The sequence below is a fragment of the Bicyclus anynana genome, chromosome 12 (genome assembly GCF_947172395.1).
Source record: "Bicyclus anynana chromosome 12, ilBicAnyn1.1, whole genome shotgun sequence".
NCBI lineage: Eukaryota > Metazoa > Arthropoda > Insecta > Lepidoptera > Nymphalidae > Bicyclus > Bicyclus anynana.
The window spans coordinates 2728152-2755911 of NC_069094.1; the positions used below are offsets into that span (position 1 = coordinate 2728152).

Genomic DNA, 27760 nt, shown 5'->3' on the forward strand with positions numbered 1-27760 from the left:
ATGGACGACAGTGTTTTTGACGCGCTTCGAACGCATCCAAGGGACATCAACTATGTATGCAGACCGCTGCGATGCCTGGCAGTTCTATAGTAAAAAGGTGAAGAAGGAACTAGATCGATAAGTTCGTGGGCGCACACTCCGAAATAAATCCTATAGAAAACCGACAGACAGGCAACTTTCCGACGATGCTCGAACGGTTGCAATTTTGCACTAGTTAAAGCCTCGTTACCGATGAGCCTTCTAGCTCGGCCATTCCAGGACAACGAGCTGGTATTTAGCTGATCCATCCCATCTAATAAATTAGTCTAGATGAGGTTTGTATGGCTATCGCAGGCCCACAAGGCGTATTTTATGCGAGGCGTCGTCTCGCGCTTCTATTTGAGCCAACTTTCAAATTATCATCTGACGCCAGCATTTAGTCAACTTATGGAGGATTCCACAATAAATAGAAGCTACGCTACCACCTCATAACAACGTAGATGAATTTCAGCTCTAAAACAACTTCAATAAGGTTCATTTTGTTGTTTACTGATGAATAATCGAAAAAGATTTTACGATTGTGCAAATTCGTACTAAGGGTATTGAAGAACATAGTCTGGGATGTCCATTAATAATATACGACTCCGAAATTTTGTTTGCCGACTGTGGGTTTTATGAATAGACTGAACCGCCCCGCGTTTTAACCCGCGTAGTACCCGTTCCCGTGAGAATACTGAGATAAAATATAGCTTATGTAACTTGGTGAAGATGTAGCTATCTAATGGTGTAAGAATTTTGAAAACCGGTCGAGTAGTTTATGAGTTAAACCGTGATAAACAAACAAGAAATCAAATCTTACCTCTATATATAAATACGCTGACGAAACCGCCGGTGTCCATTAGTAATAGATTAAAATTAAATGAATACGTATAAAAGCTGGCAGCTAGAAAGAATCAAGATATTCATGTGCATTCGGCCTTATTAGCAAGCTTTGTCAATCTGCAATTTTTGCCAAAATTCAAATTATAATGTAGTCAAGCCTTTAGTTGTGAAAATACATTTTCAATTACCTTCTCTACCTACCTACTCTAGCTACCTACTCATATTTACTGTAGGTTACAAAATAATAACCACTAGCAGTCTCTGCGCGGTTTTACCTACGTGGTTCCCGTTCCCGTAGGAACGGGGATAAAATATAGCCTATAGCACGCCAGAATAGTGTAGCTTCCCAACAGTGAAAGAATTTTTCAAATCAGAGCCCATTTTTTTAACTATTTTTTATTTTTTACAAGTTAGACATTGATAGTAAGCGATGATGCAATCTAAGAATGTAAACAAACATACAAACAATAAAATATTTCCCCTTTAAAATAATAGTATGTATAGAAGTACAGATGATGTTGCTTTAAAGCTAATCAAATTTTTTTTATAGTCCACTTCTTTATACGAGTAAGAGAGAGAATATGGAGGTTTGACCCACCACGCTGCTTCAATGTCGGTGTGCTGTTTCTCTTCACGACCCAGAATTCGAACCCTGAACCTTATCATCCGAAACTATATACCCTAACTGGACCGACGAAACATCTACGTCACACAGTTCAAGCCCCCTAAATAACATGCGATTGTGGCACCAAAAATGAGGTTAATGCCACTTTTGTCCGTGACAGTACATATACAAATATGTTTTAATAGTGCTTTATAGGTGCGCGTGTGTGATGTGGATCCTTGCTCATTAAGCGCTTCCCATAGACTACAGTGAATATATCGATGAATGGAGCCTGCAGCACTCCTCTCGATCGATTATAATAGACATAAGTACTGTTGCACACGCAAGTGTTAAAATATTTGAATTTTATAATTTAACTATTATTTTGTTAAACTAGCCTTTCCACCGATATTTCACTGGCATGGTACCGCTTTTTGTGGGAATAAGGAGATATAATATAATATATGCAGTGACTTTATACAATTTATGTACCATCCTATTGGTAAAAACAGTTAAAATCGGTCAGTCGACAAACACTCATATTAAAAAAAGTTTCCTATTTATAATATTAGTAGGTGAGCTGCACTGATATAGTTTGAACAGCCAATGGACGCTAGGTGTTGGAATGGCAACTCCGAATCAGAAAGCGCAGTGTCGGTCAATCCCCCACTTAGGTGACGACATCAAGAGGGTTGCTTGGAAGTCCTTAAAAATGCCCATATGTAGCAGCGGACGTATATCGGCTGATAAAGATGAATGATTGATCGATGATCATGATTTTTTTTATTCTTTACAAGTTAGCCTTTGATTACAATCTCACCTGATGGTAAGTGATGATGCAATCTATGATGGAAGCGGGCTAACATGTTAGGAGGAGGATGAAAATCCACACTCCTTTCGGTTTCTACACGACATCGTACTGGAACGCTAAATCGCTTGGCGGTACGTCTTTGTCGGTAGGGTGGTAACTTACCACGGCTGAAGCCTCCCACCAGCCAGAGCTGGACCAATTAAGAAAACCTCAATCGGCCCAGCTTGGGATCGAACCCAGGACCTCCGTCTTGTAAATCCACCGCGCACACCACTGCGCCACGGAGGCCGTCAAAATTGTTGTTGATTGTCAGTCATCACAATAATATTTCATCCCGATTAATAATTTCTTTATACCATTTTCGTCGCGCCTGTACCCATACATTTCGATTCAGTTCCGATGAGTGTTCATACAATGGGCGGGCGTGGGTACTGTCGCGCGCTACGTGTTATATGTACGGACAGTCTCGATCGTAAAACGAACCGCGCTTCCGTTTATTAGTGATGGGAAACGATCTCTCTATATCCTTACTGATTATATGTTCCTCTCATTTATTTATTTTTCCTTTTTTTTTAGTTTTTAACAATGTTAATAAAATACAAAATATAATACAAAACACTTTAAAAAAAAAAAAAAAAATTCACCCCTCCCGCTACGGGACATTTAAGTGCAATTGGTGATCAAAGTTCCAGAGTGAGGAACCTCCTCACAATACGCGACTCTCAAGAATAACTGCCTAGTCCAGTAACTATACATACTATATTTGGAATACAAACTAACCGAGAAAGCTGAATTTTGGATATGACGTGAGGAAAGCATAAAGAAGTTTAACTTCAAATTCTCGACCAAGATTTCCCAAGTTTTTTTTTAAGTGCATTTTGCGCCATCTTGAAAAAGGATTTAAATCTAGTTTTTTTTTTTAATAAATCTGTTCTCAGTTGAGATACGAAAATATTGATGCAATAGGTACTATTTTTGTTGCTCTTTGTACGCGCTATAATTAAAGTATCTTACATGTTTTACCTATCATTCATTTTAAAGTTCTATTCATCATTATCATCATCATCATATCAGCCGATGGACGTCCACTGCAGGACATAGGGCTTTTGTAGGGACTTCCAAACATCACGATACTGAGCCACCTGCATCCAGCGAATACCTGAGACTCACTTGATGTCGTCGGTCCACCTGGTGGGATGTCGACCAACACTGCGCTTTCTAGTGCGGGATTGCCATTCCTGACCTTGGGACCCCAACGGCCATCAGCTTTTCGAACTATATGCCCCGCCAATTGCCACTTCAGCTTCGCGACACGTTGATCTATGTCGGTGACTTGGGTTTTTCAGCGGATCTCCTCAATTCTGATTCAATCACGCAGAGATACTCCTAGCAAAGCTCGTTCCATCGCCCGCTGTGTGACTCTGAGTTTTCTTATGAGGCCCATAGTTAGCGACCAAGTCTTGGAACCATAGGTCATCACTGGCAACACGCTCTGTTCGAAGACTTTTGTCTTCAGGCACTGAGGAATTAGTACCTACATAAAATAAAGTATAGGAATAGGTCTGCGAGAAATACAATATAGCAATAGCCCAGTCGTGTCAGCTCTGCTAGACGTACAAGACAACTCTTGATTCCTGAAACTACGATTTTTTTCGTTAAAAATCATTTGTAGGTATAGTAGGGGTATGTTACGAGTACATTTGAGTTTTTATTAATATTAAACTTGTAAAAATGTTTATGTTTTTGTCCCAAATAAATAAAATAGAACAGCCGAATGTTCGTTTGTTAAATAAGCTGTCTAATTTAAAGGTTAAAGTCAGTAAATCCTGTGGATTTCCCATCACTAAAACCATGCGCGCCATCAATATTACTTACTGGTGAACATTACGTACACACTATCAGTAATTAAGGTACACTTCGATACAATATACATCATATCTACGGTCGACTGTACTGAGTAATGTTTTGGGAGCGATCAGGTGAAAACTGGGAGCAAAACTATTGTTTGTGTTCACTGTTGAATGAACGATAGAACGAACAATTGAATGTATGAATGAATTTTATTGTACTTTATTACAGAGATATTACAAAATATTATAAATGCGAAGGTTTGTGTGTGTTTAAGTATGTTTGTTTCTCCTTAACACTGCGGCTTGCAAACCGATTTGGCTTAAATTTTGAATAGAAATAGATTTTACTCAGGATTAACATATAGGCTATTTTTATCCCGGAAAAAATCACGGTTTCCGTGGGATTTGTGATAAATAGAATTTCACGCAAACGGAGTCGCGGGCGTCCGCTGGTACTTATCTATATAGAAGCGCTTTATTATTAATAAAATCTATACTATTATAGAGAGGTATTATTTTGCTGTTGTAAGGATAATCTCTGGATCTTCTGACCGATTTTGAAAATTCTTTTACCACAAGAAAGCCACAATATTTGTGAGTTTCATATTTAACTAAGAAGAAGGAACCAAGCGGATGAAACCTCTAGTCGTTGGCACTATAAAAACTAGTCCACGCGCTCAATGCGCGCCTCATGTTTCTACTCTTTAAATGGTTAATATTTCAAGCATTTCTTGCAATATTTTTATAAAATAGTTAAATTTCATTTCGTCAACATCATTAACAAGCTATATTCGGCTCACTGTTGAGCATGAGTCTCCTCTCAGGTTAGCAAGGCCTTAGTCCTCCACGCTAGCACAATGCAGATTTGCAGACTTCACACACGAAGAGAATTAAGAAAATTATCAGGTATGCAGGTTTCCTCTAGATGTTTTTTCCTTCACCGTTTGAGACACGTGATATTTAATTTCTTAAAATGCATATAACTGAAAAGTTGGAAGTGCATGACCCGAACCGGATTCGAACCTACGCTCTCCGAATGGAATGCAGAGGTCACATCCACTGGGCTATCAAGTCTGTATACCATTTACTCGGTCTTGAATTAGGTACACAAACCTAAACATAATAAACAATACGTTAGTAGATACAGACATATCTAATAGTTTTCACTTCACTGACCGCGTCCAAAATATCACTCTGTATACCACATTGCTGTACAATTTTGAGTTTTATTAAATAGGTACAAGATTGAATTTACTCTGGCAATGGTTCAACATGACACTACCAAACCCTAACCTGTGTCAACAGAGATCGCCTTTTCAATAAAGCGCTTTTGGCAACTCTGGTTCCTCAAAATTATAATTTCAATTTCGAAATTGGATATTTTGCCTGATAGAGTTATTACCTTATATAGATTCTTTACATATATATGCTTTTAAAAGTATTGTTTAACAATACTTTTAAAAGCATATTAAGATACTAGCGGACGTCCGTGACTTCGTCCGCGTGACCTCTTAAAAGTCAATGTTAAATTTTTATATTTTTGCATGTTTTATACATAATAAATAGTCCTAATCGTTTTACCAAAAGATAAGGAACTTGAATCGTGAACGATTTATATAAAAAAGAACTTCAACCACTTTTTTACCCTTGCATTTTTGAAAAATCTCGAATAACATTATATTTAGTATTATTCTAGAGTATCATAAGTAACAGTTTTATTATAGACTAGCTGACGTCGCGCGGTTTTACCCGCGTGGCTCCCGTTTCCTTAGGAATACGGAGATAAAATATAGCCTATAGCCTTCCTCGATAAATGGGCTATCTAACACTGAGAGAATTTTTCAAATCGGGCCAGTAGTTCCTGAGATTAGCGCGTTCAATCAATCAAACAAACAAACAATCAAACTCTTCAGCTTTATAATATTATTATAGATTTATATTTTCCTACCCCTATTATTCCCTTATATACTCCTATATATTATTTACTCGAATGTATCATAAAATGTATGTAGCAATAAAATACCACACACGAAACGGCGCGGCTACTCAGATATTTCTATACATTATATTTCATTCCGTAACTTCAAATTTATTTTTATTAAAATTAAAAATCAAAATCAAAAATCATTTATTTCAAGTAGGCTCAGTTTACAAGCACTTTTGACACGTCAGTTGACTATTTGTAAAGATTCTACCACCGGTTCGGAAGGCAGGTTCTGCTGAGAAGATACCGGCAAGAAACTCAACAGTTGCTCTTTTGAAAAAGTCATACAGTATTATAATTTACAATTAATAACAATTACTGTTTACATTTCTTATAGTTTTACTTCCTGTGTGAAGGTGGAAGCTGATCCAACGGCCTCCAAGCATCTTTATCATTAAGGAACTCATCAATGTTGTAGTACCCTCGACTAAGTAAATGTTTTTTAACACATTGCTTAAAGCTATGCATTGGCAGGTCCAGGGTTACTTTATTTAATTAATTTCTGAAACCATTCAAGAATCAGTCAAAATGCCGACCGATTTAAATATCCACCATTGATCAATATTCCACGAAATATTAATCAAACAATCTTTATAACATTCCGAAAGCCAAACAAGAAGCAATCTGTTATGACACGAAAAAAATATATTAAAAAAAAATGTTGGAAACGAGTTTTTCCTTCTATTTGTATAAATACAATTTCGAGAGCACTTTTGAGGGTTAAATGCTTTTTAATTATTCTACTAACGAGATTTGAATTCCAGTTTTGTACATCAACTTTTTCGTCTTTCTTTGTCGGATTTAAATCAGAACAGTATAGGTTCGGTTTCCGTAGAAGTATTGTAATACCTACGTCTAGCTAGCTTCTAGTTTCTTAGTCTCTTAGTGACTTCTTGTTTTAGGCTGGTGGGAGGCTTCGGCCGTTGCTAGTTAGTAATAATATATAGTAGTTAGTTAGTTAGTAGTTAGTTAAACCCTACCGGCAAAGACGTACCGCCAAGCGATTTAGCGTTCCGGTACGAAGTCGTGTAAAAACCGAAAGGGGTGTGGATCGTCCTACTCCTAACAAATTAGCTCGCTTCCATCTTAAATTGCATCATCTATTACCATCAGGTGAGACTGATTCTTTTCAGTTGTGTGCATTTAAGGAAATTAAATATCACGTGTCTCTAACGGTGAAGGAAAACATCGTGAGGAAACCTGCATACCAGAGAATTTTCTTAATTCTCTGCGTGTGTCAAGTCTGTCAATCCGCATTGGGCCAGCGTGGTGGACTATTGGACTTACCCCTCTCATTCTGAGAGGAGACTTGAGCGCAGTAGTGAGCCGAATATAAGTTGATAACGAACGAGGGTCATGGGTTCTTCTTCCACCAAGTCAGCATCATCTTTCCAATGGGTTTGTTCAATGAATATTGTCTTGTACTTGCTTTTACTGAAGGAGCATCAGCAAAATGCTTAAAAGTTGACATCTCTCATCATCTACAAAAAATCTTATAAGATTTGTAAAAGAATACATCGAAAGCTTAACTTGAGTACATAGACCGCATTCAAATAAATGATGGAGGTTTTTTTGAGAGAAGCAATCTCATTTGAACTTTAGTTTTAAAATATTTTTTTATACACTAAATGCTGAAAAAACACACTTCAGCGCCACCTACCTTCCGTATTTAAAGTCGCACGATAGTACTTCAATGACATTAAATGTAGATGAGAATATCCTCTATATTTTTTGTCAAATAAACTTTAATGTAAAACTCATAGATTAGGAGAAAAACGCAATCCAAAAACTTTTGATGGAAAAAAAGGTTTCATGTACTCAAGTTAAGCTTGTTGGGTTGTTCCCTACCGATGGTTAAAAATCTCGAGTCATGTAAATCTTTTAGTCATATTTCCTAGATTTCCTGTACCTACTACTCTGCGTGGTTGTTAAGCACCAGTTCATCTGTAAACTGGTTTCTATATCACACGCCTTCCCTTGTATCGCTCTAAATAATAAAACAAAGCGTTGCTACTATGTTGACGTTACTTTAGTTAATTTACATTCAATGTCAAATCATCTTCCAAAAATAGAAATTCCATAGTATATTTTTATTAGAGCTCTGTGTTATATCACTAGTGACAATATAAAAGAGTTCTACTGTCACTATTATTAAATGTAAGCGTGACAGCCTCTGTATATCTGTAGAGTTATGTGTAATAGAAGTGACATTTATAAGAGTTGGAGGTATAAGGGCAGATTCACATAATTCTGAACGCTGTTTAAGGATAAATGAACAGAGAATTGTGCACAACAATCACATACTTAAGAAATTAAATATCACGTGTTTCAATTGGTGAAGGAAAACATCGTGAGGAAACCTGCATACTAGAGAATTATCTTAATTCTCTGCGTGTGTGAAGTCTGCCAATCCGCATTGTGCCAGCGTGGTGGACTGCTGGCCTAACCCCTCTCATTCTGAGAGGAGACTCGAGCTCAGCAGTGAGCCGAATATGGGTTGATGACGACGAATAACATACTGTTAAATGTAGATGTGGCAGTTAAACACATTTGTATAATGATGCCTCCAAGAATGATAACCAGGTTTAATCGGGATCATGGATGGTTGCTGCCGACAGCATGGAAACCGCTATTTCTTTCATTGTCACATACAACTAACTTGGAACAAGATAGTGTTAGTTTGGTTTGCTTACAAGAAGACGAGTCTAATGAAGATGACATTAATGAACCTTCGCTTCGCAGTTTGGATCGTGCCGCGATGCAAGAACCAGCTCATGACTAAGGGCCCCGTATGGGATCGAAACTAGTCGGGCATACTCCGACGTAATATCACGTGAGTTTTAACCGTGTTTCATAATCAATTAAAATATTGACCGTAACTGGAAGCTTTATATTGAGAGTAGCATTTCCGTTTCCGTCGATTTCATACCAGTTTTCGTACTTTTATTGACGTCACGTCTGGCTATGTGGCGCCACCTGGCGGTGTCGGGCTCGGGAAGTTTCGTAAATCGCTGAGCGCGACTTTAGCTCATTGGCGTTTTGTTTACCGTCGAAGCAACATCTTGCAATCAGTTGGTACCCGACATTGCAAGATAAAGTGTAATAAGTGAAGTGAATTCGCTGTGAGTACTTTATATTTTATTACGTTATTACATACAACGTTAATGTAATTAACGTTAAATTATGTAAAATGTAAATGTAAAATTTCAAATTTCATTTGAAATAGTACGTGATCATTATTTTAACGGTTTTTCCGTTCGGATCACTACTTCATGTGTTTGAAAGTCTTGCTTTTTTGCAAATGTTTTCGTACTTGCATGTATATAATAATATTTTCTTTGTAGTGATTTTTCAACATTTAAAATAGTATTAAAAGTGGCGGGGCCCAGCGGGCTTCCTAAAAATGTGAACTCAGAAACCAAAGTGAACGTTCTAGCAATAGACTGTTGTCTAACATATATACTACAAAACGAACGCGTGGCCAATGGCTTTCGTTTCAAAGGAGTACATAAATTACGAATGCTCGAAGACAAGTTAGACAAAGAGTTTTTGGAAGTTACTCAAACATATTGTTACTTCAATTCAAACCGGCATTGAAAAAAGGTTCACAAATCCCGCCAGAATTTAGCACAGGAATTTTGATTGGATGTAAATTACTGGCCTTATAAATCGCCACCCCACGTAGGGGCAAAGCGTAGACACTGTTAACGTCGCTGGACACATTTGCAGTCAAATATAGTTCTAAAGATTACCGCCCCTCGCGGGGGCAAGGTATACACAGTTTTTTAACGTTCCTGGACGTATTTGCAAAACCAACTTACTGAGTAAGGTATAGAAAGTTTAAATATTCCTAGACGTATTTGCACAGTCAAATACCGGACTAATAGATTACCGGCCCTCATGGGGACGAAGTTATAGAAAGTGTTAACATTCCTAGACGTATTTCCAGTCAAATACTGAGGATCGCCGCCCCTCGCAAGGGCAAGGCACGAATAATGTTGAAATTTCATCACGTAGAACACACAACACGCAACGGAATATACATACAATGCGCAAACGCTCATGCACAGCCATGCTTGCATGATAATTACAACCCACCCTCGCGGGGTGTTTATCTCTTTATATAAATTATTCAAATACCGGTGTCCTTGATCGCCACCGTCGCGGGCGTATGCATGAAGAGTAATGTTCCATCGCGTGGAACATACAACACGGAATATACATATCTGTAATGCGCACACGTTCATGCACAGCCTTGCTTGCATGATCAATACAATCCACCCTCGCGGGGTGTTTATCAACGATGTATGGATACGAATATCTTATCTATCTATATAAACTATTCAAATACCCGTGTCGATGTCGTGTGTGTGATCGCCACCCCTCGCGAGGGTAATGCATGAAAAATGTTAAGATTCCATCGCTTGGAACGCTTGCGCAGCCTTGCTTGTATGATCATTATAATCCACTCTCGCGGGGTGTTTATCAGCAATGTACAAGAAACTAATGTCCTAAAGCCCTTGCAGGCTGACTCACTATCTTTTACGTTTGCTAGTTGACATATACAAAATTGAGTTTCTATGTCATTTATTGCTTACTCGTGAATATCCCACAGTAGGTAAATGACATTTTTCCAATTGATATAGGTTGATAATAAAGACCAAAATAGTGAATAGGCCAACTAGATTTGTAACCAATGGGTGAATTAATTACTTTGTAACAATGGCGTAAAAATCTGATGAACGAAAGCGTCAGATTAAAACATCATGTACATTTTGGTATAGAGGTTAAAGGCAGGAAACTTATTTTTCCGAATACATCAAAGTTTTCTAAAGGTATTACTGGATGTATACAGTTTATTATTTGCAAAATTTATAACCATACTCCAGGTTTCATAAAACTTAGAAACAAACGAAAAGGTAAAACATATTATGATACCCTCCGTCACCTAGCAAATGTAGAAAAACGCATAAGCGGTAACATAAAAATTTCTATTAAAACAAAGGATTCTAAATGAATCCTTTTTCAGGGGCTCGAGGCCCATCAAGGGTATTATGTATGCTTTAAAGTTTAATGCATCCAGAAAACCTAAAGTATTTTGAGATAGACTTAATTTCAAGCGGTCTTTTTAGCCACCTTTTTCACCACCTTTTTCAATGGGAGAAAATGGTGGCACCAGAAACGTACAGAGGTTAATCTGAGGTTATCACCTACCGTTCTCTCGAATAACCTCGTGTTTTTCTTAATCTATATGGAACATCGTTCTACACTCCTGTTTTGGAAGAAATATCAACAATTATCTACTTAATGAAATACAAAGGATCATAAAAGCACCATGCTCTGTCGTTAATACTGAAGCCGGACCAATATTTAACCTCATTTCTACTTGCTAAATACGCACAGCATCAAAAACTCAGTTTGAAGAATAGACACAAGCCTACTTGCATGTGTATGTAATAAAATCCCAAAGGTGCTTCCTACGTTTTGTATACAGGGAATTGAATTACTTCCTTGTCATTTGAACTATGCATATCTCTTTCTCAAATACTTTCTCAATGCTACCGAATTCGCAGCATGTTTTGTAAGAGATATGTAGAATTAAGAATCGACAATTTTATCATTTACTAAGAAAATAATACGAATCGTAGATGTAGACTATATCGAAAACTTGCCCGTTACCATTGAATGAATGAATGACCTTGTTAAATATAATCAGACTGCTAGCTACCTACTTCACTGACACCCTCAGTCAGTGTTTTTGTTAGTAGCAGATGCCTTTGACCACGCTTGGGCAGCGTTACTAAACATTCACCCTCTGAGGTATTCATGGTCACGAGAGGAATAGGTACTGCATTCCAATAAAAAGGAAATGTATGTCATACTACTCGTATATGCCCCTAGAATCAAGCTCACCTCCTAAGTAACATTCAATTGGACAAAATGACTGCCGTTACGTATTACGGAGGAAAAGAGAAATGAGTTTAAATATAGAATATAACAGTTAAAATTGCAAGATCTTTATGTCTAGTAACCTTAATTAGACTATCACTAAGTTCACAACAGTACACAATAGTATACGCGGCAGGAACAACAAGCATGCAAATCACTTGTTATACAACATCGCCATCTTCCATACTTGGCGCTTTCATTACTGAAATTACTGATTGTGAAATAGGGTATGTCGGTGACTGATCTATTCTGATCTGACTCATTAAATAAGGTACACGTAGTCCATGATTACTTGTACGTATCCCGAGATGTAACTTATGTTTATAGGGAATTTCCCACTTGCTTTATGGTATCGCCACCACTTACACTGATTCTCAGAGAATCATCAGAATCGGTTGACAGGAATATATTTAATAGCCTTGATAAGAGTAAGTCTTATGTCATTTGAATCTCAGATTCCGAGTGCTAGCAGTACCGATAATTCTATAAAATGAAGACAAATTTATTATAATCACGACAACGGATTTAGCAGTTACAAAACTGTTAGAGGTAGTCTTCAAGAAATATGGGAAAACCTGAAATTATTTTTAATTTCCTGTCAAAACTTAAAAATCGGCTTGTGTAGGGTTTGTCTAAAAGTAAAAGTTTTAGTACATTATATGACCTAATGTCTAAGAACTGACTTAGTTTAAGTTTCTTGAATCTTCAAGTAACCTACTTAAGAGATCAATAACTTTGTAAAGCATATCCTTAAATTCATGCCAAATTGTTAAGAAAGCCTAAAAATTCTATGCCACCAGTTTGGAATGTCAGTAACTTCTTAATAAGTCATTTTTTCAATAGTTATATTTTTGTAGGTACACTCTGAAAGACGTGTATATGACCTAACATTACTTATTATAGGAATAACGTAGTATAAAATCTGATGATTTTATTTAACTTTGGCCGCAATTTGGCTCAAAAACCGATAGAAGTATTTACTCTGGTTGGAAATTATTTGTAAATAAAATAATCACTATCATAATTTTTCGTTAGGAAATAATCCACTACGACTAAATGCAGCAAGAATTAATATTAATTTCTTTGTAATAAATTTTTTAAAAAACCGCCTCGCATATGGTTATAGCAGAATGAGTAAAGACGTCACGTAAGAAATTCTTCATAACGACTATATCGGTCAGCAGTGTTTTTCCTAAATAATTTAGTGTGAATATCAATTATATGATGAAATCCCTAAAATTAAAAATATAGAACTCCAATCCAAAAAATGTATGGTATGTTTTTAGTTCATTGATTTATTTTAGAATGTGTTGAGAGTTGGAGTCGCGAGATGAACGAAAACACGTTAAGCACTGCTAACTGTTCTATTTATTAATATTTGTAAAATATAGTAAATGGCTGATGACATATTATGACACTTGAATGTCAAAGAGTTGACAGTTTGAATAAATAATATCCACAGACAATAGATACTTATTACTGGCTACCATTGTACCGTAGACATGTATTTTTGCTACATTCCAACAAAATGGAATATGGTATTATGCACAGACACAGTAAGTCAAACTTCGTTACTAGCTTGTTCTCTAAATAAAGCCTAATCGAATTAGAGATAATATTGTTATAAAAAGTTTTATTTTAATAATCACATTGGCGAAATAATACCATAATGTGGCGTCACCAGGCGAAAACAAATAGGCTCTCAATATAAAGCTTCCAGTTACGGTCAATATTTTAATAGCAGCGTTTTACCTGAAATAAAACGCATATTAAAATACTTACCTCACTGGAAGCTTTAAGTAATTCCTGCCTGGTGATATATTGAGCCAATGAGCTAAAGTCGCGCTCAGCGATTTACGAAACTTCCCGAGCCCGACACCGCCAGGTGGCGCCACATAGCCAGACGTGACGTCAATAAAAGTACGAAAACTGGTATGAAATCGACGGAAACGGAAATGCTACTCTCAATATAAAGCTTCCAGTGAGGTAAGTATTTTAATATGCGTTTTATTTCAGGTAAAACGCTGCTATTAATATGAATAACACTCACGATAGTTTAAATTCTAAAATAACCAGGTTTTAATAATCATAAATGTTAATGGTTAAGAAAATAGTAATCTTATTCATAGTTAAGATAAAATGTATGTACGGGATCATGGTCTTTTACGGGCAATAACTTTCATGAACGTCTATGTAAGACACCTATATGTCCAGTTGTTGACGTCCATTGGCTGTTACTGATGATGACGGGATACTCACTGTCAAGTAGAAGAAAATAATTACTTCTTCTTCTCTTCTACTTACTCGGTAGAAAACAGGAAATCCTAAACTGACCCGAGTAGCGATTATTTTTTATTCTTTACGAGGTAACCCTTGACAACTATCTCACTTGATAGTAAGTTATGATGCAATCTAAGATGGAAGCGGGTCAAATAATAATAAGGATTCCTAATAAGGAGTAGGATGAAATTCCACACCTTTTCATCGTACCGGAATGCTAAATCGCATGGCATTACGTCTTTGCCGGTAGGGTCTTAACTAGCCTCAGCCGAGCCTCCCAGCAGCCAGACCTGGACCAATTAAGAAAACCTCAATCAGCCCAGCCGGGGATCGAACCCAGGACCTCCGTCTTGTAAATCCACCGTACATACCACTGCGGCACGGTGGCCATCAAAATTGCCTAAAAAATTTCAAAAGGCCGTGAATTAAATCTAGGATCGCTTTGTTGTGAACAACATCGTCAAAGAGGACGTCGAAAATCCCAAGGTATCCTGTCTTGTAAGGAAACTTGTCCCTCTACGAGTATGTACGTCATGTAGAGCTTCATCTTGATAGACACGCGTAGAGTTGCCGCCCTTGATTAGAAGTGGCTGTAGCATACCACACACGGCTCTCACAAATGCTACGTGTTACACACACGGCTTTTGAAAATAGCAATTCTTTCATTTATTTTTTTAATTTTTAACAATGTAAAAAAATATATAAACTATTAAAAAAACTTTTTTATTATTACTGCAGGACAAGGGTTTTTGTTTCTCTTTTCGATGTCCTTAGGACTCGTAAAAAAGTTTGGCGTCTTCATTTCTCATACGCGCGCCTTTCCGAGCCTCATTCCTAGCGAAGCGAAAGCTTCCTAAGATGTTGGTTGAGCGTGATTTTTGCTATAAGACCAAAAATAAAGCAATAACCGTTGAGTCGACATTCCACGTGGCGGCAATCTCGTGAGCAAGCTTTACGTTATACGTATTGTGATACTTTTTCCATTTCAGCTTTAACCGGATTACAGATATGTGGAACAGAAATTTCAACAATTATTGCACACTAGCGGACGCCCGCGACTTCGTCCGCGTAAATTTCGATGTCAACTTTACTACTACCCCTACCCTACCCAACCCCTACATCTACCCTACCCCTACCCTACCCTACCCTACACCCTACCCCCATCCTACCCCTACCCTCCCCGTACCCTATCCCTACCCGTACCCCTACCCGTACCCCTATCTCACGCCTATCCTACCCCTACCCTACCACTACCCTATCCTACTTGTACCTCTACCCTACCACTACCCTATCTCTACCCCTACCCTACCACTACCCTAAACCCGGCCCTAAACCTACCCTACCCCTACACTACCCCTACGCTTCCCTACCTGTACCCTACCCAACCCTGTAACTTCTCTATCTTACTCCTACCCTTAGCAAAATCAGTCCAGTCCTTCGAGAGTGGTGGTATGATCAAGAGAAATAGAGACTTCTATGCTAAGGTAAAAAGAGGTAAAGTTCGTGTGGTTGTAGGAGGTAATCTCTGGATCTACTGGACCGATTTGGAAAATTGTTTTACCAATAGAAAGCTACGTTATTTGCGAGTGTCATGGGCTATGTTTGATCCCCATATTCACACGGGAACGGAAACTACGTAAATGAAAGCGCCGGGCGTCATATTGCGGAATTTCTGCGTCTTTTAGAAATTTTGTATTATCTCCGAAACTATTTAAGTAATTAACATACTGTAAAGGGCAAATCTTATCTCCATAATATCCTTGTGATTATTAAATAATTTATTTTAATAAGGATTAAAGTTTAGTTGTATTAATAATGACGTAAACCTAAGTATATAAAATTAATAATTTTTAAAACACAAAAGGTACTATATCTGCTAATATATAGAAGATAGATATATGGTGTCGCGGACTTTTTTGTAGAACTTTTAAAGATACATAAAGTCTCCATACATTAATTTCAATTTTACAAAATAGTTAAGGCAGCGCATGCGAATAAGTCTGTTTAAGAGGATTTTCAGTCCGACCTGTATGACAAAAACTGTGATAACTCGGCTAATATATATGATACCAATATAAAATATAGCCTATAGCACTCCCCGATAATGTAGCATTCTACTGGTGAAAGAATTTTTAAAATCGGACCAGTAGTTCCGAAGATTACCCCATTTAAAAAATGTGACAAACTTACAAACTTACAAACTTTACCTCTTTATAATATTAGTATAGATAATTGTTGATATTTCTGTTCCACATATCTGTAATGCATCTGTGCTTCGACCAATCGAGTAGAACTATTTTTTTTTGGTTCGTATTATTAGGAGTTAAGTACTATCAAACTTAAAGTTCAAGCAATTTGAAATCATAATTATTGTGACGTCGTCTTTATGGGTTTATGTCAATTATCATAGCCAAGATCTAACATTAAACAAAACCATACTTGACTTGCTTCCCAACTGTAATAGCCGTGTGTCCCCATTTCACATTACGCAGGAAAAAATGCTAAACAGTCATCTCCACGTACAAAAGTAGGGTCGAGCGGCCGCCATTTTTTAAGCGCACACTGAAACCTGTCCGAGATTTATGCGAAGTGTGTGTACCTTACTCGGGAAATTGAAAAAAGGTTGTAACCATAGAACTTTGACGCCGTGGGTATAGTAATGAAGACTAGCTATAGTTCTTCTATATTCGGAAGAGTGTTTCTCGGAACCTTTCGATGTTGTAGTGCGTTTATACGTTTAGCCGTACGATTAAGCCGTAGATATGACCTCTGCCTGGTTTCGGAGGGCGTGGGTTCGAATCCGGTCCGGGGCATGCACCTCCAACTTTTCAGTCATGTGCATTTTAAGACATTAACCACCACGTGTCTCAAACGGTGAAGGAAAAACATCTTGAGGAAACCTGAGAATTTTCTTAATTCTCTACGTGTGTGAAATTTGCCAACAGTCAATACGCATATGCGAGCATGTTGGACTATAACCTAACCCTTCTCATTCTTAAAGGAGACTATTGGTCAACAGTGAATCAAATTGGTTCCATATTGTCCAAAATGATGATTTCCAAGACAACGGGAAATACGCCAGTCTAAACGCGGGGCGTCTGCTATTCTATGAGTACCTACTAATAGCCTTTATTACTAACATTACCACAGATAACTGACTAACTGGAATCGCTTTTTTATTATATTATAAAGTTTGTGATTGTAGTTCTAATCTCTAGATCTACTGAACTGATTTAAAAAAATATTTTACCAATAAAAAGTCACGAATGCTAGGCTTTGTTGTATCCGTATTCCCACGGGAACGGAAACTACGCGAGTGAAACCGCGGGCTGAATTCTAATGCATTGTGGTTGTTTTTTTTTACGGCCTCCGTGGCGCAGTGGTTTTTGCGATGGATTTGGAGGTCTTGGGTTCGATCTCCGGGTGGGCCGATTGAGGTTTTCTTAATTGGTCTGGCTGGTGGCAGGCTTCGGCCGTGGCTAGTTACCACCCTACCAGAAAAAACGTATCGCCATGCGATTTTCGAAAGGGGTGTGGATTTTCATCCTCCTCCTAACAAGTTAGCCCGCTTCCATCTTTGATTGCATCCTCACTTACCAACAAGTTATGTTGTAGTCAAGGGCTATTTTGTTGTAAAATTAAAAAAAAATGGTTGTAACATGGTGGAAAGCTACAGAAAGGGCGAGTGGGAATGTATATAATTTATCTGTTTGTAATGTTCTCCCTGTTTGCGAGTATTTAGAAACTTTTTCGGGAGGTATTGTTTTCCGAGTGGAATATTTGTTTTGAACTCATTTGCGAGCCGGTCGATCGTGAAAGGGTTTCATTAAATTTTAGTAATACAGTTGTTGAATGCTTTGTAGTCATTAATCAAGCTTAATGGTTTTACTGTTCCTATAGCGTATAGATTTTTTAGGAAATTAAATATCATGTGTCTCAATCGGTGAAGGAAAACTCGTGAGGAAACCTGCATACCAGAGAATTATCTTAATTCTCTGCGTGTGTGAAGTCTGCCAATCCGCATTAGGTCAGCGTGGTGGACTATTGGCCTTATCCCTCTCGTTATGAGAGGAGACTCGAGCTCAGCAGTGAGCCAAATATGGGTTGATAACGAATTGCTTATTAGATTACTACACTGAGAAAAATAAGCTACTTAAATGAGCTATTTACGTAAGGAGCTTGCAAATTACTACTTACTACAGGTGCAGCATACGTACAATAGATGCCGTATACTTAGTAATGATGCAGCTTACTGTGCCGTTTAGAAGCAACACCATAAGGAGCTTGTATACAACATAGTGCCGGCTACAAGCGTAATAGTGTTTGGTTTGCTACGAAATTTAAGTATGGCACCAGACATTTTTTCTCAGTGTAGCCAATGCCCCGCGGTTCCCACGTAGTTCCCGTTCCCTTGAGAATATGGGGATAAAATATAGCCTATGACAGTCACAAATAACATGGCCATCTAGTGGTAATAGAACTTTCCAAATTGCTTCAGTAAATCCAGAGATTACCCCTACAATACCACAAACGTTCATCATTATCAACCCATATTCGGCTCACTGGTGAGCTCGAGTCTCCTCTCAGAATGAGAGGGGCTAGGCCAATAGACTACCACGCTACAATGCGGATTGGAAAATTAAGAAAATTCTCTGGTATGCAGGTTTCCTCACGATGTTTTTCCTAGTGATATTTAATTTCTTAAAATGCACACAATTGAATAGTTGTCACGTCATGGTCATGCACCTCCAACTTTTCAGTTGTGTGCATTTGAAGAATTTAAATATCACGTGTCTCAAACGGTGAAGGAAAAACATCGTGAGGAAACCTGCATTCCAGAGAATTATCTTAATTCTCTGCGTGTGTGAAGTCTGCCAATCCGCATTGGGCCAGCGTGGTGGACTATTTGCCTAACCCCTTTCATTCTGAGAGGATACTCGAGCTCAGCAGTGAGCCGAATATGGGTTGATGATGATGATAGATAGATAGATTTAAAAAACTGTCGTCATTCCTATTGTATTTAGTAAGCAACCTAGGTAACCTGTGCTAACTAATGCACAATAGTGAGAAGTCGCCAGGTGTGGACGTCGTCTGAGCATGCCTTATCTATTATCTATAAACGCCGCCCGCCCTACTTACATTCATGGCTTTAAACATGTCGTAAAAATGAATTCATAAAGGCTTCTACGGTGCGTGTCTGGGGACTTGTGTGTGTTCGTATTCTTACGATATTTACTCGTTTATATAAAAACATAATACATAAACACTTAAAATCAGCGCGGATATTAAGAGTGTGCAATATGTAATTTGGTGGTTACAAATGGTTCTGGATCTCAGATTCTGGAAATGTTAGGAGCCTGATATTTGGGTAAATGATATTTCAAAGTGTTAGCTTCGTTATGACTATACAAAATACACAATTTGTAAAACTTTTCTCGATAGTTTATTTTTTTGCTCACATTTTGCTTTCAATCTCAGGAAAAGCAAACTTGTTTTCTTAAATTTTTGTTTTGTATAGAAAATTAGGTATATATCTTGAACATGGCCATTTTGTTTTTCGTTCTGTTGTTTAATTTACTTGCAATTAGGTAAAAATGGTTTTGGCGCTCACGTCATAAAATTTGCGTCGCGCGTCAATCGCTCCGTGCTTTTCACTCACGTGAAAGTCATAATTCGGCGTCTCGTTTGCGCTTTGAATTTTATCCATATTGTACCGACGCGCTGCGCGCTTTTAAGTTTAGGTCAATTATTTAAATGTTAGCCCTTGACTACAATCTCCCTGATGGTAAGTGATGATGCAGTCTTAGATGGAAGCGGGCTAACTTGTTAAGAATAAGATGAAAATCCACACCCCTTTCGGTTTATACACGATATCGTACCGGAAAGCTAAATCGCTTGGCGGTACGCCTTTGCCGGCAGGGTGGTAACTAACCACGGCCGCAGACTCCCACCAGCAAGACCTGGACCAATTAAAAAACCTCAATCGGCCCAGTCGGGGTTCGAACCCAGGACACCCGTCTTGTAAAAAAATCGGTTGTCTGTTAAGTCGGTTTACTGACGATAGTTGAATGTGACAACGTTAAAAGAAAATACTGGTGGAATTTTTCAAAAGAAAATGTTCATTTTTCTAAAATACTGTTTAGTAATTTGATTTCTTGTAAAAAAAGTTGGCAACCCTAGAGCGAGGGAACGACGCATGACGTCATCTTTTTCCAGTGTGCAGCCAGCTCCATCGAATTATAAGACGTTGTCACGTCAAAATATATTTATTTCGTTTAGATTTTGTAAAATAAAATGAAACACACCTGTGTGAAAAAATAAAACGTCATTTTCTTTTTATTTGTCCGTCTTAAGAAGACGACTGTGTAATGGAAAATGCTCAAAGCGAGGTTCCTGCATTACTTCGCGTAACGAGTTTTTTTTCACCGGCGTCGAGGGTTTTATGTGATATTAATGAAAATTATGATTGGTGTAAAATTATAAGCACATATCTGCTTGATGAGTAATACAATTTAATGAAATGAAAATTAATAATTTCATCGTTACAACAGTTTTGGCTGGTACCCAGTTGGTCCAGATTCGGGTTCGGCTATTTTCTAACGATGTTTTGTATAACTCGCAAGTCGAGTCTCGAATTCATCGCTATCTTTCTCATTCTATAGTATTGTGTTAAACAGAGAGATAGAGGTGAACTCGAAACTCGCACTTGCGAGTTATAAAACGTCGTTACACAATTGCCTAGCTGATTCGAGCTATGAATTAATATAGGAATGGACTTTCTTTCAAAAAGTTTTAGTAGCAGTTTCTAGAGTTGGCAAATATTGGATGTTTTATAATATCATAGGTAGGTACAATGATAATTTTATAATATAGATACGTCCCTACAAAATTACCTCAAAAATTGATCCGAATAATAAGCTACCACATTGAGCGCACACATGCAAAATTTTGTCTTTAATTTCATTATATATTTATGTATATAATATATATAGCTTTTACGCCTCCTGAACACACAACTCGACATTGTAGTCGATATTTAGGTATTATTTGTTTAAATAACGTTCGTTGTTGACCACGACTAACATTGAGTTTTGTATAAATTTCCTCTTTTGAGTCACATTAACACTGTACCAACGAGATATAGAACATTATTATAATGATATTTTATACTAGATATAGGGCACTAGCACATCTAAACTGAGGTGGAGAAATGTGCATAATTGTCTTAATGTCATTTAGTCGCTTAATAAACAACGAAAGTTATTTAAACACACAATACCTAAATATTGTCTACAATGTCGAGTTGTGTGTTTAGGAAGTGTAAAATATTTAATTTTTTATTATTGTAAATAATTGTACATATTACAATTAATAAAGAATGAAACAAAGATAAAAAAATAGTGTAAAAACTATATATAAATAAATATATAATGTACCTAATGAAAAAAAATTTTGCTTGTGTGCGCTCAATGGAGTCACTAAATTTGTATCACTTTTTGCAGTGATTTCGTAGGCAGGTAACATATCTATAGTATAAAATAATCATTGATTATATCCGTAAAAACTCTATCTTCTATATTATTTAGTAATATGTAGAGCCTTTTAGATTTAATGCGTAGATACGCTCATTTCTAAAACACCCGGATAAGGCTATTAGCAATAAAATAGAAGGGATTTTCATTCGTTTCATTGTGTGATTGTCAAAACAAATATGAGGGTCTTTTACTGCCGGCGCAGGTATGTGCCGGCATTGTCCGGCTTTTGCCGGTTTTTGCCGGTTTTCCGGCTGGACGGACGCAGGCTTTATTGACTTTTAAGGCTTATGGAGTGGCCGTTTTCAATTTAGGTGCGACCGCTCGGCGGTGATAAAAGTTGACGGTCTGCGGTGTCAATCACTTCACTTCACAGTTCATATCACTTTTATGTGCTATTTGTTCTGTGGCTGAGGGTATAACGTTAAAAATGCTAGTACTTCTACAACAGATACCTACTTACGCAAAGAGAGCTGAATTATATCACTTTTATGACGCCACGCGGTTATACCCGTGTGGTTCCCGTTCCCGTGAGAATACGGGGATAATATATAGATCAGATAATATATATAGTGTATAGGCTTTCTCTATAAATGGGCTATCTAACACTGAAAGAATTTTTCAAATCGGACCAGTAGTACCTGAGATTAGCGCGTTCAACCAAACAAACAAACTCTTCAGCTTTATAATATTTGTATAGATTTGCTCTCTGATAATTATAAGTCGACTAACCTAACTTTAAGCTTTAAATACTATCCTGGAGTCCATGCATTTCCTTTCGTTGTTAACTTTACAAACTTATACTAAAAATACTCGTTTATCAGAATACAAAACTTACCAGCTTTACAAGGATCCATCCCGATATCATTAGAATCTTTATTTTCAAAATGCGTTGACAGCAGCTCTTCTATCGTATATCTGTGCGGCTCGTCTCTCCCCTCCACAAAGGTTACGTCAGCGGCGACACACACAAAAAAAGTCAGTATTGCACCGACCGCCGAGCTGGACGCACTACACCACAACGTCATTTTGATAAATATTTACTTATCACAGCACTATGACATAATTTTAGAAATATTTCGTATACTACCTGAAACAAAGAACAATTTCATTATTATTCGGCACATATTAAACCAAAACTAAATTTACTTTTTGAGAAATAATAACCATATACTTAGCAGAAGAGTAACTATGAGTTAACCTGAAGCTGTTGTTTTTAAAAAATTTGTACATAAGCTATGTTTTTCGTCTTTATTTGTTCAATTATTTTATTACACTCATTTTTCAACCTTTTTTCAAAAATTTTTCATAAAGCAAATACAATAACGTTTTATTTGAAAGTTTGATCGTCCACGATCGCCCTTACAAGAACATCCTAATAAACCGAACTACAGGTATACCTTCACATACAATTAACATATAAATTCCCTGAACCTAACGCGGGTGACATAAAATATTTTAGTGGTTCCATCAAGCCGTATAATTGTACCATTATCATAAAAAATAAGCGAGATTTTGGAATCTATTTAGTCTTATTTCGAGAGTGGAGCAATAAACAGGAAACTTACCTACAGGGAAGCGAAAATAGGGATCATAAATATAAATTAGCATATTTATTTCTGCGTTTTCTCATTATGGTTAAATTTTACGCATTCGCAAATAAAATTATAAGTTATTAGCGACCCAGTAACGCTGCGCAGAAAATATTTCACAAAGTTAGCAGAGTACCTATCTTTGGGTACCTCTAAAAAACGATTTTCTATTTTTATTTAATAAGGTGTATTATCAACAGAAAAATCAGGTTTTTAGTTAATTGACTGAATCGCCACCGCACATTTTGTACAATTTACAAAAAATCACCTAACCTAACCATCACCAATCACCTAAGGCAATCAATCAACCAATCAATCAATCAATTTATTTATTTGCAGATACATGCATTATATATACAGGTGGTCGGTAGATGTAGATGGTAAATGTATCTTGCTAATTTGGCATGCAAAATATTTATTAAGTATTTAATGATTCAAATGACAATTTCACCATTTAAAATTTACATCTTTACAATAATTTTATAAGTAAACATTTTATAATTATATTACTAAAAATAGTTTGTGTGTATATAGGCATTTCTTACATAATCACTATGATATGGTAAATAATCTAATTATTATATAAAAAGGTAAAGTTTGTGGTATTGTAGATATTCTATGGATCTACTAAACTTATTTTGAAAATTCTTTCACCACTGGAAGGTCACGTTATTTGTAACTGTAATAGGCTATATTTTATCCCCATATTCTCACTAGAACGGGAACTATGCAGGTGAAACCGCGGGATAGTAGATGTCGGATAGTAATTAATATACGTATCTTATAATAAGTAGTATGGTTTTATTGTTCACAAGTTGAGAAATTAAACTTTTCGCAATAGTTTGTTGTTTCATAGTTTCGAGTTTCCGAGTTGACTAATTTTGCTCAAAATTGAGATTAATTAATCTGTTATAAGACATTAAACCACGCTCGTTGGTTGAGGAGTTAGCACTTTTGTTTTGATCACTCGATAATAACTTAATAATCTATAGTATGCTGATTTTGTTTGGTTGACCAAGCTTATCTCAAGAACTACTTCAGTGTTATACTACCTACTTTCATCATTAACAATCCATATTCAACTAGTCTCCTCTCAGAATGAGAGGTTATTAGTCTATTACGCTGCCACAATGCGAATTTGCAGACTTCACACACGTAGAGAATTAAGAAAATTCTCAGAAATGCAGGTTTCCTCACGATAATTTTCTTCACTATTTGAGACTCGTGATATTTAATTTCCTTAAAAGTTGGAGGTGCATGCCCCGGACCGGATTCGAACCTACGTCCTCCGGAATCGTAGGTCGAGCATAACGGACGCCAGCGCCATCTAGAATCTATACTTATAATACGAATTCTGTGCATTTTGTACATTCTGTACATTGAAGATATTTTAAAAACTTTTGTTGGGGGTAAAATCGATACTGAAGCTAAAAATATTTTTTTTCCACTTTTTGTCTCTCTGACCGTGTTTTTTTGTTATTCGGGCATCATGCTGAAACTACTGAATGCATTCAAATGAAACTTGGCACGGTTTAGACCATAATATGGAGAAGGTTATAGGATACTTTTTATTGCGAAAATAAAATAAGAAGGAGGTGAAATAGGGGTTAAAAGTTTGTATGGAAAGTCCTTCATTTTTAGAGTTACAGTTTTATAAATTTTTGTTCATAAATTATAAAAAAAAATACGAAATATAATAGAATTCAAAATTTTATTTATTTATTTTATTTATTTATACTTTATTGCACAAAATAAAACAAAAACAATAACAAAGGAAAACATAGAAAACAAGTATGTGCAAAGGCGGTCTTATTGCTTATAGCAATATCTGCCAGACAACCTTTGAATTTTTTGAAATTTTAAACTCTGTAGCTGGCCGGTATAATCGGAAGTACGGCCTAAATAACTGAGATCGGCGTCAACTAACCCGAGCCAATTAGCTCACCTGATTTCCTCCCCGGAAATCAAATCTCGGACTTATGGTGTCCTCATACTCAAATAGGTAAGTTTATAAGACCATGCAAGATTTTCGTAATTCAAAAAATTAATATTTCGATTTTTTTTGTTTAGAACTCAGATTTTAATTACCCGACTTATTAAAAGTATTTAATTTAATTTAATTTAATAACAACTTTATTGCACAAAACAGAAAATAACAATAGAACACACAAATTTTTAGGCAAAAGGCGACCTTATCACTAATAGTGATCTCTTCCAGGTAACCTAAACATAAATAATCTAAACATCCTGTCAGATGGGAAATTGCAATACAATAAATTATAAGTAATATTCACTAAATAATAATAACTAATATAATAAATAAATAAAAACACTATAATTAAATATTTCCATATTATAAAAATAAAATAAAGTATTTATATAATAATTGTTTTATTTTGTTAAGAGATTTGATAAATCAGAGTATGATGATGGTTTTAAAATGAAAAAAAGTGGTTTTAATAAAAGACACTTTAGTAAAACCACCATCGTTCATTTTATAAAATTCACTGGAGTTTTTAACCGACTTCAAAAAAAGGAGGAGGAGGTAACTTCGTCATTACTTAACCAATTTTAAAAATATTTTTTTTTGTTTGAAAGAGTTTATTTCTAGATTGGTCCTACCGAAGAGATTTTTATGAAAATTAAATGCTAGGACACACTAAATCAGAAAAATAAAATATTTTTAATAAAAAAAATTTAACCCAGTGCCAACACAGTGATGCATTAAATTTTTAGGACTTAAATACAGTTATTTCCCATGGTTCTATCAGAAACGGCTTTAATTAATACGTCACTGGCTTGGCACCGCCTTCAAAGTGATCAGAGGGTATGTTTTTTTTCACTTTATAGTATTTTTTTGTGATTTTGAAGTTGGTTAAATTTTTTAGTTAAAAATATTTTATAACCCGTTTTAAGTAAATGTGTTATACCATAATGTATGTTATTTTTAAATTAACCGTAAAGTTATTGCAGTACATTATAAAACGTTTAAATGTAATTTGAAACAACTTGGAGTATATGCCTAGCAAAAGAATAATTACTAATTTGATTTTTTGTTACGTTTTAATTCAAAAACTACTCGACCGATTATAAAAATGTTTTATTTATTAGAAAGCTACATATTCACCGAGAAAAAAATTTTATATTTTTCACCATATTCCAACGAAAATAGTAACTTTGCGGGTGAAACCGCAGGGTGTCCGCTAGTCCTACAATCCTATTAAGTTTGTATGGATATTTTTGGATGTTTGTTACTCTTTAACGCCGCTACTACTAAAGCGATTTGGCTGAAATTTGGAATGGAAATAGATTTTACTCTGGATTAACACATAGGCTAATTTTCAATCCGGGAAAATCCATGGTTTCCACAGGATTCGTGAAAAACTGAATTCCACGCGGACGACGTCGCGGCCGTTCGCTAGTCCTTAATAAGTCGTTGATTCAACTTTGATTTTCATTGTATTTTCAGTAAATCAAACGCTCAAAAACTATGGTCCTCTTTGACGGTCTGTTATATAAAGCGTAAACTTGCTAAGCTCTGAACTTCAAGCGAAAGTTTCGTCAAAGTTTTGGTCAGAATAATTCGCGTTGTTGAATTGTTGCTAACAAGTTTAGCGACTGTTAAGTGATGGACATTGAGTGAAATTAACAGGATAATCTGTCGTATCTTGGACGTGTTCACTTTATAGGATAACAAAGACAATAATTGGTTTGAAGGGTCTCATCAGTTTATTAGTTTAGATATGTTTAACGTGTATTTTTTATTTCAGGGATTTTATATGTGTACTAGCAGACGCCCGCGACTTCGTCCGCGTGGAATTTAGTTTTTCACAAATCCCTCGGGAACCATGGATTTTTCCGGGATTAAAAGTAGTCTATGTGTTAATCCAGGCTATAATATATCTCAATACCAAATTTCATCTAATTCTGTTCAGTAGTCGAGACGTGAACAAACTTATCAGTTTTTGTAAATCTCGGGAAACCATGGATTATTTCGGGATAAAAAGTATGTGTTAATCCAAAGTAAAATCTATTTCCATTCCAAATTTCAGTCAAATCGCTTCAGCAGTAGCGGCGTTAAAGAGTAACAAACATCCAAACATCCATATAAACTTTTGCGTTTATAATATTTAGTAGGATCTGTACAAATATTATTAAGTCCTTTGCATTTCCTTTGTCTGCCTGTCTATTTCGACACAAACTCTAAGACTACTAAACTGGTTTTCATGCGGTATTCACCAATAGATTGTGATACACGATGAAACTTTCAGTATATTGGTCAAGATTATTTATAAAT

The 27760-nt window shown here is 36.3% G+C and overlaps 1 protein-coding gene across 2 annotated transcripts in view; it reads right to left on the reverse strand.

Annotated features, from left to right (window-relative positions):
* LOC112046260 (tolloid-like protein 1) overlaps positions 1 to 27760 on the reverse strand; it is a 126905-nt gene that overhangs the window by 53958 nt on the left and 45187 nt on the right. For both annotated transcript variants that reach the window (XM_052884626.1, XM_024082854.2), the window contains exon 2: positions 22710 to 22961. In XM_052884626.1, coding sequence (XP_052740586.1) covers positions 22710 to 22899 — 190 coding nt within the window. In that variant the 5' untranslated portion in view covers positions 22900 to 22961. The remainder of the gene's footprint in view (positions 1 to 22709; positions 22962 to 27760) is intronic.